The sequence below is a fragment of the Hemiscyllium ocellatum genome, chromosome 9, assembly GCF_020745735.1.
Source record: "Hemiscyllium ocellatum isolate sHemOce1 chromosome 9, sHemOce1.pat.X.cur, whole genome shotgun sequence".
NCBI lineage: Eukaryota > Metazoa > Chordata > Chondrichthyes > Orectolobiformes > Hemiscylliidae > Hemiscyllium > Hemiscyllium ocellatum.
This window is the reverse complement of record NC_083409.1, coordinates 67390089-67402313: the sequence shown is the minus strand read 5'-3', so window position 1 is coordinate 67402313 and position 12225 is coordinate 67390089. Positions and strand designations below refer to the sequence as shown.

General features: G+C 36.1%; 1 protein-coding gene across 7 annotated transcripts in view; it reads right to left on the bottom strand.

The window, feature by feature from the left end:
* Nucleotides 1-2778: 2778 nt before the first annotated feature.
* Nucleotides 2779-12225, bottom strand: part of nfia (nuclear factor I/A) — a 506523-nt gene continuing 497076 nt past the window's right edge. For all 7 annotated transcript variants that reach the window (XM_060830426.1, XM_060830431.1, XM_060830425.1 and 4 more), the window contains one exon: nucleotides 2779-8536. In XM_060830426.1, the coding sequence (XP_060686409.1) occupies nucleotides 8519-8536 (18 nt within the window). In that variant the 3' untranslated portion in view covers nucleotides 2779-8518. The remainder of the gene's footprint in view (nucleotides 8537-12225) is intronic.

The window sequence follows — 12225 nt, the reverse complement described above, 5'->3', positions numbered from 1 at the left end:
TAATTATAGTAAATATGAATTTCCAAACTCTTTATACCACATTAGACTGAAAGGTCTGTTTCCGTGCCTTATGACACTACATGGACCATTTTATACGTAAAGTGGCATCTATTGTAATACAACATTCACTTGAAAAGTTAGTGTGATTCAACAACTGACAAGTGACTCCTAGAGCGAACTGAATTCTGCCATTCTTTTTGGAATCTATTTATACAAAACTATTACTAATGTCCAGTCCATCATTTTAACAGCAATATTGATGTTGTTGTTTGGCTCCATTGTTATTGGTTATGAACTAACTTAGCTGCATCAATCATTTGAATCTATTTCTGTTCCTAACACACACCAGACATTGTCTGTTCAGTAGCTTCCATGGTCGCCTTCTTGTGTGTTTGCACAAATGCATTTCTCCATAGTGAATTGGCTAATTTGCCATAGTCATGTGACCTCTGCTTCCACTATAAGTGCCTTTACATTAACTTGCGGCAGTCATTAAAACACATTACATGCAACATGATGTCAGATATGTTCAACTGAAATTGTGTGGATTTTTGAAACAGTGAGAGATTACCACTGTTTAAAAAAAGCAAGGAAGAATTCAAATTGTGTATGACTTTGAAATGTTAGGTGAATAAAAATGATTGTTGATTTTCCATTCCCTGCTGCCATGGAAATGAAAGGAAATATGGGACAGAATTTATATTTGTTCAACTCTCAATGGTGTGGCAAAACTATGAAATAGTTACAGAATTAAATAAAAGCACAAAGCAAATAAGATTGGCAATGCTATCAGCACTGATGAAATACTGACACAAGAATTCAGAGGACCAAAAAGGAATATTTTTGCAGATATGCTTTGAAACCCGTATTATTTATGAACAGTTATGTTCAATTTCAGAGCTCATGGGAGAGGGAGACTATTGATCAGTATGTGATAACACTGGCATATCGGTGCATCTTGAGTGTTTCTACAACTGAAAGATGACCTCATCAGAGATCGGGTTGAATTAGGCATAAGAGATCCCACTGTGAGAGTACATCTGCTGAGAGAGAAAAAAATGTACTCTCTGAAAAGCTGCTTATATGCAGAAGCTCTGAGGTTGTTAATAATCAGGAACAGCATTTTAATAGAACACTTGAGACTTTGCATTAAACTCAGAGATATTTCAGATTGGAGAACAATATATTAGAAAAAGCAAGAGAAGTGTTTGCAGAAGAACCAGCAGGAAGATCAAGCCCAGAGGACAGTGTAAATGCTGTGGACACCCCCACATAAAAGATGTAGACCAAAATAAAAGAGGAAGCATGCAATATGCGGAAAGCATACTCTAAGAAGCTGAATTACTTTGCATACAGGTGCTTAGCTAGAAAGAATTAAAGCAAGAATATAAAGATAGTTACTGTAGAGATTTTAACCGAGAATTCTGATGAATTACTTGACATCATAAAACAGATTATAGTCTGTGACCGTTAGAATGATGACTGCAGAAGGAGATCAACTGAGTGTGAAGTCCCAGATAGACACTGGTACTTTATGCAATGTCAGCTTTGCCAATCAGTGAGGTGGTTCAAGATGACAACCCAAAAATGAAGCCTGAAAGATAAAGACTAAGTTAGTTCATAACCAATAACAATGGAGCCAAACAACAACATCAATATTGCTATTAAAATGATGGACTGGACATTAGTAATAGTTTTGTATAAATAGATTCCAAAAAGAATGGCAGAATTCAGTTCGCTCTAGGAGTCACTTGTCATTCCAAGTGAGTAAATGAAGATGTGAGTCCATTGCTATGAGAATGAAGAAGATATGTTGTTTTAGATAGTATTTGTTAAACAAATCCACTTATCTCAGCTGAAGCAAGTCAAAAGCGTAGCTTGGTATTCCAACAACAACCAGAAGATATTTGAGGCATTTGGCAGGCAACAGAATGAAATTTATGCAGAATAAAATTCTGCATTTTAACCAGTGCAAAAGAAAGAAAGACAAAATATGCATCATTTAAAGGGACAAAGAAACATGTGAGGGAAAAGGAAACAGGCAGTTTCAGTGACAGATGTAGATGAAGAAAGATGAGAAGAGGTTGGAATGAAGTATGTACACTGTAGCAGATTGATTGGGCCAAACTCTTTGTTTCTATGCCATGTATCTTATGAAAAAGATTTAAAATTAAAACAAGTAAATGGTCAAGTAAGAAACTGAATTACAAGATGATCCATATCATAAGCAAACTTTCAACTGAAAGTACCTTAAGATGGAAGGGCAGCCGAAGTTTTCATTTCAAGCAAGTTATATTAAATGATCAACCTGGTCACTATACTTCTATTAAAAAAAGGTTTCCTCAGAAACAAGGAAAAAGAGTCACCCTTATGCAACAGTTTCTTAAGTTTCTCATTAACATCTTGAAGCGATTCACATTGAATGAATTATAGTCACCATTATCATCTTCTGGAAGGGAGAAGTGCTAAAAAAACGAGCCATTTAAGTAGCAGGATACTCTGTAATAATAGTGTGCTAATGGAACTATTTTGTCAGTACTGTAGCTGAACAGTCATGTTTGGAAACATAAAAATGTATGGTTGCTCAGACAGAACAAGGAGACACAGCATGTGAAATTCAAACTTTGGCAAGATAGCTAGTAAAGGATTTGTAGGCCATTACACACATTGCTTAACTTTCCTATGCACCTACCAGGCATCACCAACTCCCAATTTTCTATAGGATGTCGCTTGCCACTGTAACCAAAGCCACCATAAAAATGAGACATGAATGCAGAGTACAGTAGCATTAGCATTTTATTTTCCTTTTTATGTTGCATAGGAAATGCAGCACTTGCTTCCAGTAATCGTATTGTAATGTGAGAAGGTGGTAGCACTAATGGTTGAATACAAGAGTTAAACTAATCCACACCAGCTCAAAACTTGCAGAGATTTAGTTGAGTAAGAATTGATGCCCACAGTGTTTCTCAACCAATAACATACTTTCACATACACGTTTTTTTTTAAAAATGACCACGAGAACAGAATCATTGCCAGTACTAGAGGCACAACATTTTTACTGAATTTATCTAAAGTAAATGTTCAACCGTGCATGAAACTAAACAGCCACTTTTTTCTCGTTTTAAAAATACGTGCTCTGGTGTGAAGGTAGGGGTGGGCACGGGTACCCATTCACCCGCCTGTTAAAGTGCTACCTGCTCCCAAAGATCTAAATTTCTTTTAAGTCCTTCTGTTGGGAAAGGAGCTTCTAACCCAGACAAAACAGCACTGCTGCACAGTAATGGGACGGTAAATGCACAGACGTCATTAAAAAAAAATCAAACTGAATCGCGTGCGATGCCACTTATAGGTAACTTTCAGGTAAGTGTTGTCGGGTACACAGTTTCTAAATTTTGAACTGTGCCCACCCCCTAGGGTGAAGCAAAATAAACAAACAAAAAAGTAATACTGAAAATGTTTTTAAAAAGTAAATGTATTACCTCGAAAAATACTGAAAACACCCCCAAAAATAGACAGATGTGTTCTCAGTGAAATATCTTTAAAACTATCTGACAAGAACCAAGTCAGGAAAAAAAATGACTAACATAAACTTGAGTAATATTTATACAGCTCAATAAGCATTATGGAATAGCATGCAGTAATATTGTATGGTTACTTTACATTTGCTTAATCATCAGGAGAAGGTTCTGACAGACAGCGAAGGCGACCGTTGTAGAAAATTGTAGTTCAGAAGATTCATATAATACAGATTTCACAGGCACCACTTTTTGTAATGTTTCAGGTAATATGCTGGTATTCTTATTTCTTTCTTTTATCTAAAGCTGGCATTTATAATAATGACAAAAGGCAAGGATTGACGTAAACTCAATAGATACCAAGGTTAACGATAGATTTTGTGCATAGTTCCCATGCAGAAAACACTGCTACACATTTACACTGTCATAAAGCAAGTGAAGTGAGCCCAAGTTGTCACATTTCATTGCCAGCCTGTAATAGCACCATGTAATGGATTTGCATTTAACAGTAAATTTAATTATAAAGTTGATGACACAGTACTCATTACAATTAAGTGCTATGGACAGCTTCAATGTTACCTGCTACACATCAAAGCAATTTTCGGTACTGGCTGGAAAGATTTTAAACTTTTTTTTATTCAAAAGACTTCCTAAGTTACGAGCTGAACTGTTATACAGCCTAGGTTTGCAGTTGCAAAGCTGAATTTTACTGTCAAACGCTGATGCATGCATTACTCTCAAGACAAGACTTTTTAAATTTTAGTGCATCTGAATCCTGCCAGGTGCCATTAAAGCTCTCCTTATATTATCAAGCCAAACTCAAAGTCATGTTCTTATGGTACTTTGTTCCATGGAGGCCTTCTATCAAAGATATTTCCAGAGACACAATTCAAAGTGTAATATTGTTTGACATTCCAAAAATCACCACAAGGAAAAAAAACTGTCTCAAGCTGTGTATCTGTTTTTTTTTGTCCAGTATATATTTTAACAACACTGCCACTACAAAGCTGCAAAATGCATGAAGGAAAAGGTGAGATAACCTGTCATGGAACTTGCATATTCCTGCGGGCTGACTGAATTCTGCAAACTATGCTTCTGAGAGGAAATCTTATTCTTGTGTGGTCTTTATCCCTCTCCCTCCCTTTCTGGTAAAGAAAAGCTGATCTAGCGCTTCAGGCAGTTTCTAGTCTGGCACTACTGTTATTTGACTAAGCTCAACCTTGACTCTGAAGTCGGTCAATCAGAACTGCAGACTTATTGTCAGACAAAAAAAAAACTATGATCATTGTTTCGCACAACTAAAAAAGGCAAAAACATACATTTCTAACCTGATGTTGCAGACATGAACATTGTTCTTTTTCTACCTTGGCAACATTCTAAGGTTACATTCTAGAAATGATGCAACGATAATTCAATACTCAGTGGGTTAAGGTAACATTTAACCAGCTTGAGGAGGTTGGTGGTGAGGGGAAGGGGGAGGGGGAAAGAAAGAAAAATCACACTTCTGTTGGATTCACAAAATGACATGCTGTCTATACCTCCAGAATGAAACTGATATCTCATTTTGTTGTGTTCTTTGCTTGATACTGTGAAAGAGAGTTAGCTTAATAATACTTACAACCCCAGTCTGTTCCATCCTTTACGCTTTTGCCTACACACTATCATTTTTTCAAACCTTTTTAAAAAACTTTTCCTTTTTAAACTTTAAATTTGTTCAGGTTCCCCTAGTATCTTTCAGACTTGAAACAACAAATACCTTCAAAAATACAGCATGTAATATCCATTTACAATGGTTCTTCAGTAGCCTATACTTTATAAGTATAGGAATATGCCATACCAATCGAAGAAGAAAAATAAAGTACTTAAATACATACAAAAAGGAAACAGGAAAGTTTTTAACTCAAATCCAGTTCCCAGAGGAATAGCAATACTACGAATGCTGCCTTATAACAAACAATCAGAAAATCCACTAAGCTAAGTTGACAGATTTTTTTTTCTCATTTTAACAATGTTACAAAAGTTCCTGCATTACAAAATAGGGCAGATTAAATCAGTGTAATTAATACAACTATACAACATACAAATTACAAATCTGCTGAATGGGCAGCTCAACTTTTTTTCTTTCCTTGCTTTGCAGCCACGACTAATCGCACTCACCAACGAAAAAAGAAATTAAAAAAAAACTGCCCGAACTATTGCTTTTTTTTAAAACTGTTTTAAAAACAGGGTGCAATTTCTTTTACTTATTATTTTGTATGTACAACCAATTCTACTCTTAAACCTTGGCTTTTGACAAGGTTCTTACAAAAAAAGTTTGTCCGTGCTATTTCCTTCACTGTGAAGCACTGCAAGCTGCTCTTTATAGTGCACATATGTCAATGTAATGCCCAGCTACGTGCTAAAGGAAGGCTAAGGATGTGGATTACAAGAAATTACATCGAACAATTACAATCACACAATACAGTATTGTGGAACACTTACTCACCACTTAGTAGACACCTATCAAAATCCAGAAACTTGTTTCAATCATTTTAATATACATAATCAGTAAACAATTTGAAAACTTGGAAGTTTCAAATGTGCATATAAAATGGGCATTTTTTGATTTTTCTTGAATGCAAATTCCTTGCAGTCTGCTATGCTGAGAAAAAAAATGGGTCTGGGATTTGAATGAAAGTTTAAGGCTCAAATGTGAACAAACTGTTCTGAAATTTGTTGGAGCAGGGTTCAGCTTAGTGCTTCACAGTTCTACTGCAACTCTAAGGAGAGCCCTTTCTGTCTGTGCATTCAGCGTTTATAATTTACAAGACAAACACCTAACAGACTGCGTTAACAGCAGCACCAACTTTGGTCAAATAAAAAAAAATTAAAGTAAAACTTGCTAAGCATTTCTACATGATAAATCAGGTATTGCATATTTTTTCATATATCTGGGAAAACAAAGGAAGACACCAAATAATATTAAAACGTAGCAACATCCAAAAAATATTGATACACTAGCATCTACAGATTTCAAAAGCACTGACCGTACAGGACAATGAAATCTAATCCTATATGCGGCAAAACTGATTTGTTTTCTACATGTTGAAACTTTACAATGGCTGACATCAATGTCGCATTTAAAAAGTGTCTCTGATTGCTACACCAGGAAAAGACCCAAGAGGATTGTTACATTATAGGAACATGTGCAATGATTCCACGTATAATTGCTATCCAGGGCAAGGCACATTGATGCGGAATTTTTTCATATTATTCGTGCAAATCAAGAAACTTATTCCATTAGGGAAAAAGTGAGGAGCAAAAGTGTCTTCCCAAGACTTTCTGTTTACTGATTGTATAGGACAGTAGTAGGGACCCATTTTCTTGGGCCCAACAAGTACGTTTCAAAAGGCAAGTGCCCGGAATAGGGATTATATTTCTTGTGTCTTAATGCACTATACATTTTTCCTACATTGTCTATATAAAAATTAGTCACTAACACTAGATCATGCATTTTAAATGTCTGATTGGCTGGCAAGCCAAGCAGAGAATATATACGGTTGGTATACCATGGGAAAATGGTTTGTTAAATATTTGCAAAGCACACCTCATAGCGTGGATGAGGGCTTGCTTTGCTGTTTGGTCAAAAATCTATTTCAATGCAATGTTTTTTTTATTACTTACATGTACAAGTTGCTTAAGTCGATACGGATAGATTTCTAGATATAATGTATGGATCTGAATTCCAGTGTTCTAAGGTGGAACACAAATTCGTCAAGATCTTAATCCGCATATTGTGTCTTTGAACTTGGAAAGAAATTTACTTGTAGTACAATGTGGCGATTTTCTATTATGTGCTTAGTTAAAACAACGATTAGCTATAATTTTGAATGTAGTTTACATGATCTGGTAAAAGCACCATTAGCTTTTTTTTAATTTTTTTTTAAATCTTCCTTCAGTTTACTTGAGGGATGCAAGTTTATTTTAAAAAAAATAAAAAAAGCAAAAAATAGCTCCCCTTTTTTTCTTGCAAGGCTATGATTTTACCCCGATAGTTTAGAGTCCTGGGGTGGGAGGACTTGGAAAACAAAAATAGAATTTTCAACAATCTCTATCATACAAAGTTATTTAACTATCCAATGAAATTGCACTTTACTCAATTAATCAAAAAAATTAAACCTTTTTTGATTGATTCCTGTCAGTTTCAATCAAAGCAGACCATCCTCCCCAGTTTGCATGGATTTCTTATTTTTAATATTTTTCTTATTAAATGTCAGAGAAAAAAAACAAAAAAAATTGGTGTGAATGCAGCATTTTAATCTTCTTGCTGTGAGATATTTGAATTTTATATACCTTTCAGGATGCCTTTTGGAGCCATGATAACTGATGTACGTCAGTACATAGCTGGGTTTGAGTTCAATTAATTTTCTGGAAAAAAAGAAGAGCTGTATTTTGTGATATGTTGCAGAGAAAGCTGCCCTAGCTATTTCCATGGTGTTGCAGTATTTTGTATCTTGCAGGATTTAGCTATGGAACTTCAAAACACTTGTGTTTCATTATCTTTCACTAATATTTTACCTGTTGAGGGTCCCCTGCTTGCTCGAGATAGCCTGAAATAATTAGACTCTACATAATTGTGTAATAATCATACAGTCAGTAAGTGAAACGGACTATTTCTATCCGGTATGAGAAACTACCTTGCTATGTCTACTATGTTCTACTATTAAAACACTTCATAAATTTCTAACAGAGCCTAAGTATTTCAGTTCCTCAGTAACAGACCCTTGCATATCAATAGCACGGTAACAAAAATGACGAGTATGACCAGTTCTTATTAAGTAAATCCATTGCTATGGTCTTCATCATTCAGCCTTTAGGCGTGCTGTTTCATGTCATTTCTTCTGTTGAAATTCTATTGATCTCCCCTCCCCCCACAGCTTGAAGTGAAGATGTCTTGCTCCCATGTTGCAGAATTGGGAAGGGGTCAGGTGGTCTGTCTGCTGGGTGGCGGGAAGCTATGGCCTTTATCCCAGGTACCAGGACTGGAAGGGAAAAGAAAATAGCATTAGCTTCGATAGCAATTAGCAACATGCAACACACTAAAAGTAGTCACTCACTTCTTTTCCAAAAATATATTCTATTTCTTCAGCAATTAAATTGGAGTGAAGATGAAACATTCATAGAATATTGATTTTATTCGCAATAATGACTCTATGCTCTTTATGTGAGCATAAGGTTTGACATTGTGCATTATATGTACTTTAGCCAAGATCCTAAAAGGAATAGTGTTAGTAGAGTTGAATATCCATTACCATTTGCCCTTTCAAATATATATAGCAGGTCAGAGCCTAACTGTGATAATCTTGCTGAGGGAGTTATGAACTTAGTTTTTGCTTTCATGCATTAATTAAATTGGGAAACAGTAATAATGTTTCTCATTTTTATTGCTCTTTTCTTTCATAAAAAATATTCTAAGAAAGGCAAAGGGTTACAATTAAGCTTTCGCATGTGTCTATTCTAATTACACCGTGAAAATATTAATGCAAGGAAAATCTGAGAAATTTCACGAGTGCAGTAAGATGCCATTTAGTCCCTTAAGCTTTTTATCGCCATTCTTTTAGATCATTGTCATTTTGGAAATGTGTACAAATTAAATAAGTTCTTCATTTTTGAATAAACTTTGGGTCCTGCTTACAGAGATTGACAGGATTGCTAGATACAATTTTATTTGTTTCTCGAGACCATATTCCATTTTTTTGATATTACTCCAGATTGGTGAAGCATCTGTCTGATGTTAAATAGGTCCCTGATTAAGGAATAATTTATTTCCTGGGGGAAAACAATTTTTGATTTGAAAGTGCAAACTGGTTATTGGTGTAAAAACTCCTCATGGATTTTAATTTTGCACCAAACAAGCCCTTTTGCTAATTGCCAAATAAAGCATACTCAGAAATGATTTACAAGATTTAAATTTGGTGGCAAACAAACAAGTTTAAAAGATGAGGCCGAGCAATTGCAACTACCTTCAGCCAGAACTGCCGATGAGAAGATCCATCTCAGCCTCTGCCATTACAGAAAGCAGTCTTCAGGCAATTCAATTTGCTTCACATGGTGTGATAAAACAACTGTAGGGATCTTATGGTGCAGTGGTAGTGTTGCTGCCTTTGGCCAAGGAGACCCACATGTGTCAAGACATCTCTGAACAGTTGATAATACTGAAAACTTGTGCTCCAGAACTAGCTGTTTCCTGAACTTAGAAGCCTGAAAACTATGACAAATCTGAAACACCTGAGCCCTTGTTTGACCGATTGCTCTGGTGTCTGGTCTGTGGCATCAATTTCACAGTTATGGATCCATTTTTGTTGACTTACACAGTTAACTGTCACTATCAGTTTCATTGCTTCAATGCACAGTGGGTCAATGGTGTGAAAGTTGCCATACATTGCATTGGAGTACATATGGTTCAAGGGGGAGCTGAGCATGAGGGCATGTATTGGAACAGGTTCTAGGAGTTGTTTGAGGGAAAACATCCCTTGGCGTGAAGGGTGTGTAAGGGGTGAGGGCTGCAGGATTTTCTTTATTATTTAAGTTGGCCATCTGTGTTTGTTGTTGGGACAAAATCTCACAATAAATTTAAGATAGCTGCTACAGAGGTGGGCTATGTCCAAACATTTTCTGGAGTTGGCCGGCTTGACTTCAAATGGTGCCTACCACCCATTCTCCACCCCCCCCCCCCCGCCCCCAAGCTGACTTTGGAGCCAGCAGGAATCATCTTTGAGCAGGAACTCCTTACACTGCAGAAAGCAGTACAAAGCTGACAGGGAGTGTAACTCTATGACCTTGCAACAGGTACAAAAACAACTAGTGAGAAAGGTTACCATCTAGAGAGAAAAGCCAAACCCCTCAGAGACCTGTCTTTTTATTTAACAGCTAGAGCTTGATCACTGAGGTCCCAGAAAGGATTGCTCCCGGGCAGGTGATATACCATGAGTGCCCACTTAGTAGGGAACCACTGGGACACTGCTTGAAGCAAAGAACAGGCAACAATGTCTGGAGCAGCAAAGGTCAAACTGGAAGACCATTTTGGTGAGGTGCCTGATTATTAACATATCTCAAGGAGACTGCCCAGAGGATGGAACCAATCAAATGCAGTAATTCTATCAAAGGTTTAAGCTTTTTCATCGTCAAACTGTCCAAAAGCTGCTCAGAAGGGTTTAGCACTTTTGGAGGTTGGAACTGCTAGCCTGAGATTCAAATACTCTGAATTCAGCCACGTGGCTTACTACCTTGAACTCTTTCAAGCTTCAACCTAATATCTAATCTCCACTACTAAACTTTTGTTTTCTCTGTCATGTTTAAGTGCCAACATGAGAAGGGGGATTTTGCTGTAATAGTCTGCAGAGCTAATTAGTGGTTTTAAGTGTTTGCATCATTGCCATGCCTACAATTTTGTAAAGTATGTTTCATTAATAATGAACAGTTATTCCTGTTCTACATGAAACAAATGGTGTCAGAAGTCTTCAATGATAAGTACAGCTTGGGAGCAGTAAATTGAGGAACAGGTCAATTTGTAGATGTTAAGGTAACTTTACAAAACCTTCACAATATGTTACAGATGCAGTTCTCCACATTTTATTTCGCTGTGTGGTTAATGCAAAGAAAATCTGGATTATTTTGTTATACATTTTCGTGATTCAGACTTTGCTGCTTAACATATACTATCAATCCTTAGTTGCTCTAAGAAGTTGGTGGCTGATTTTGTTCTTGAATCATTGCAGTACATTCTTTGTTAAAAGTTTAGTACAGCTGTTTGGGTCATTTCAAAATGCTGGATTTGCAATTGGTCCAGGCTGTATAGGATGGCAGATCTTATCAGTGAAGTTTCACTTGAAATGGTCAGATTGTTGTATAATCTCGGAATGTCGGCACCATCTTTCTCACAGTTTTCTTTGAAAAAAAATTCATTCAAGTTCCTAAATCGTCATAGTGGAATTCGAACAAGTCCTACAGATCTAGATTGTGGATTACAAGTAACACAACCATTATACTATCATATTGTCTGTGCCAAAAGTGATTTGAAGTGTAAGGATCTGTATTCAACATCAGCAGGAGTGCACAGATCTTAATGTACGTCAACATCAATTAGCAAATGTATGTGAAGGGGATATAGTAAATTCAACAGAACTGCAATTGATATGGCATTTAATATGTACGCTATGAAAATTGGTGTTCAATCTTGCCATTTATATTCCTTTATTAATTGATAAGAAAGTACAGGTTAAGGGAAAAAGATTACTGATACAGCATTTTACACTGTTCTTAAAAGGAATAAAAGTGTGCGTTGGTATACTTTTAAGAAAGTGGTTTATGGCCAATGAAGCATATTTTGTTTAACCCTACTTGTTACACAGTTGAAGAATTCTAAGTTTGAGATACATTCTAAAAAAAAACTTCTTTAAAACTTTAACCAGCATATGTAATGCATTTATTTAATCATCTCCGTACTTTGTCACCATATTTTACAGCCCTATGAAAACATCTCTAACATTTAAAATGAATTTTCTAAAACCAAAAGGGAAATAAAGAAACATACACAATGTGCACTCAGATAACTTTTTTAAAAATGGTGTTTACAGTGAAAGTGAATGAAAATGAATGCAGCTCAAAGTGAAAGCTCTGGTACTTCAAGCATTCTTAATTAAAAAGCCATGTCCTGTGTAAAATATTACTA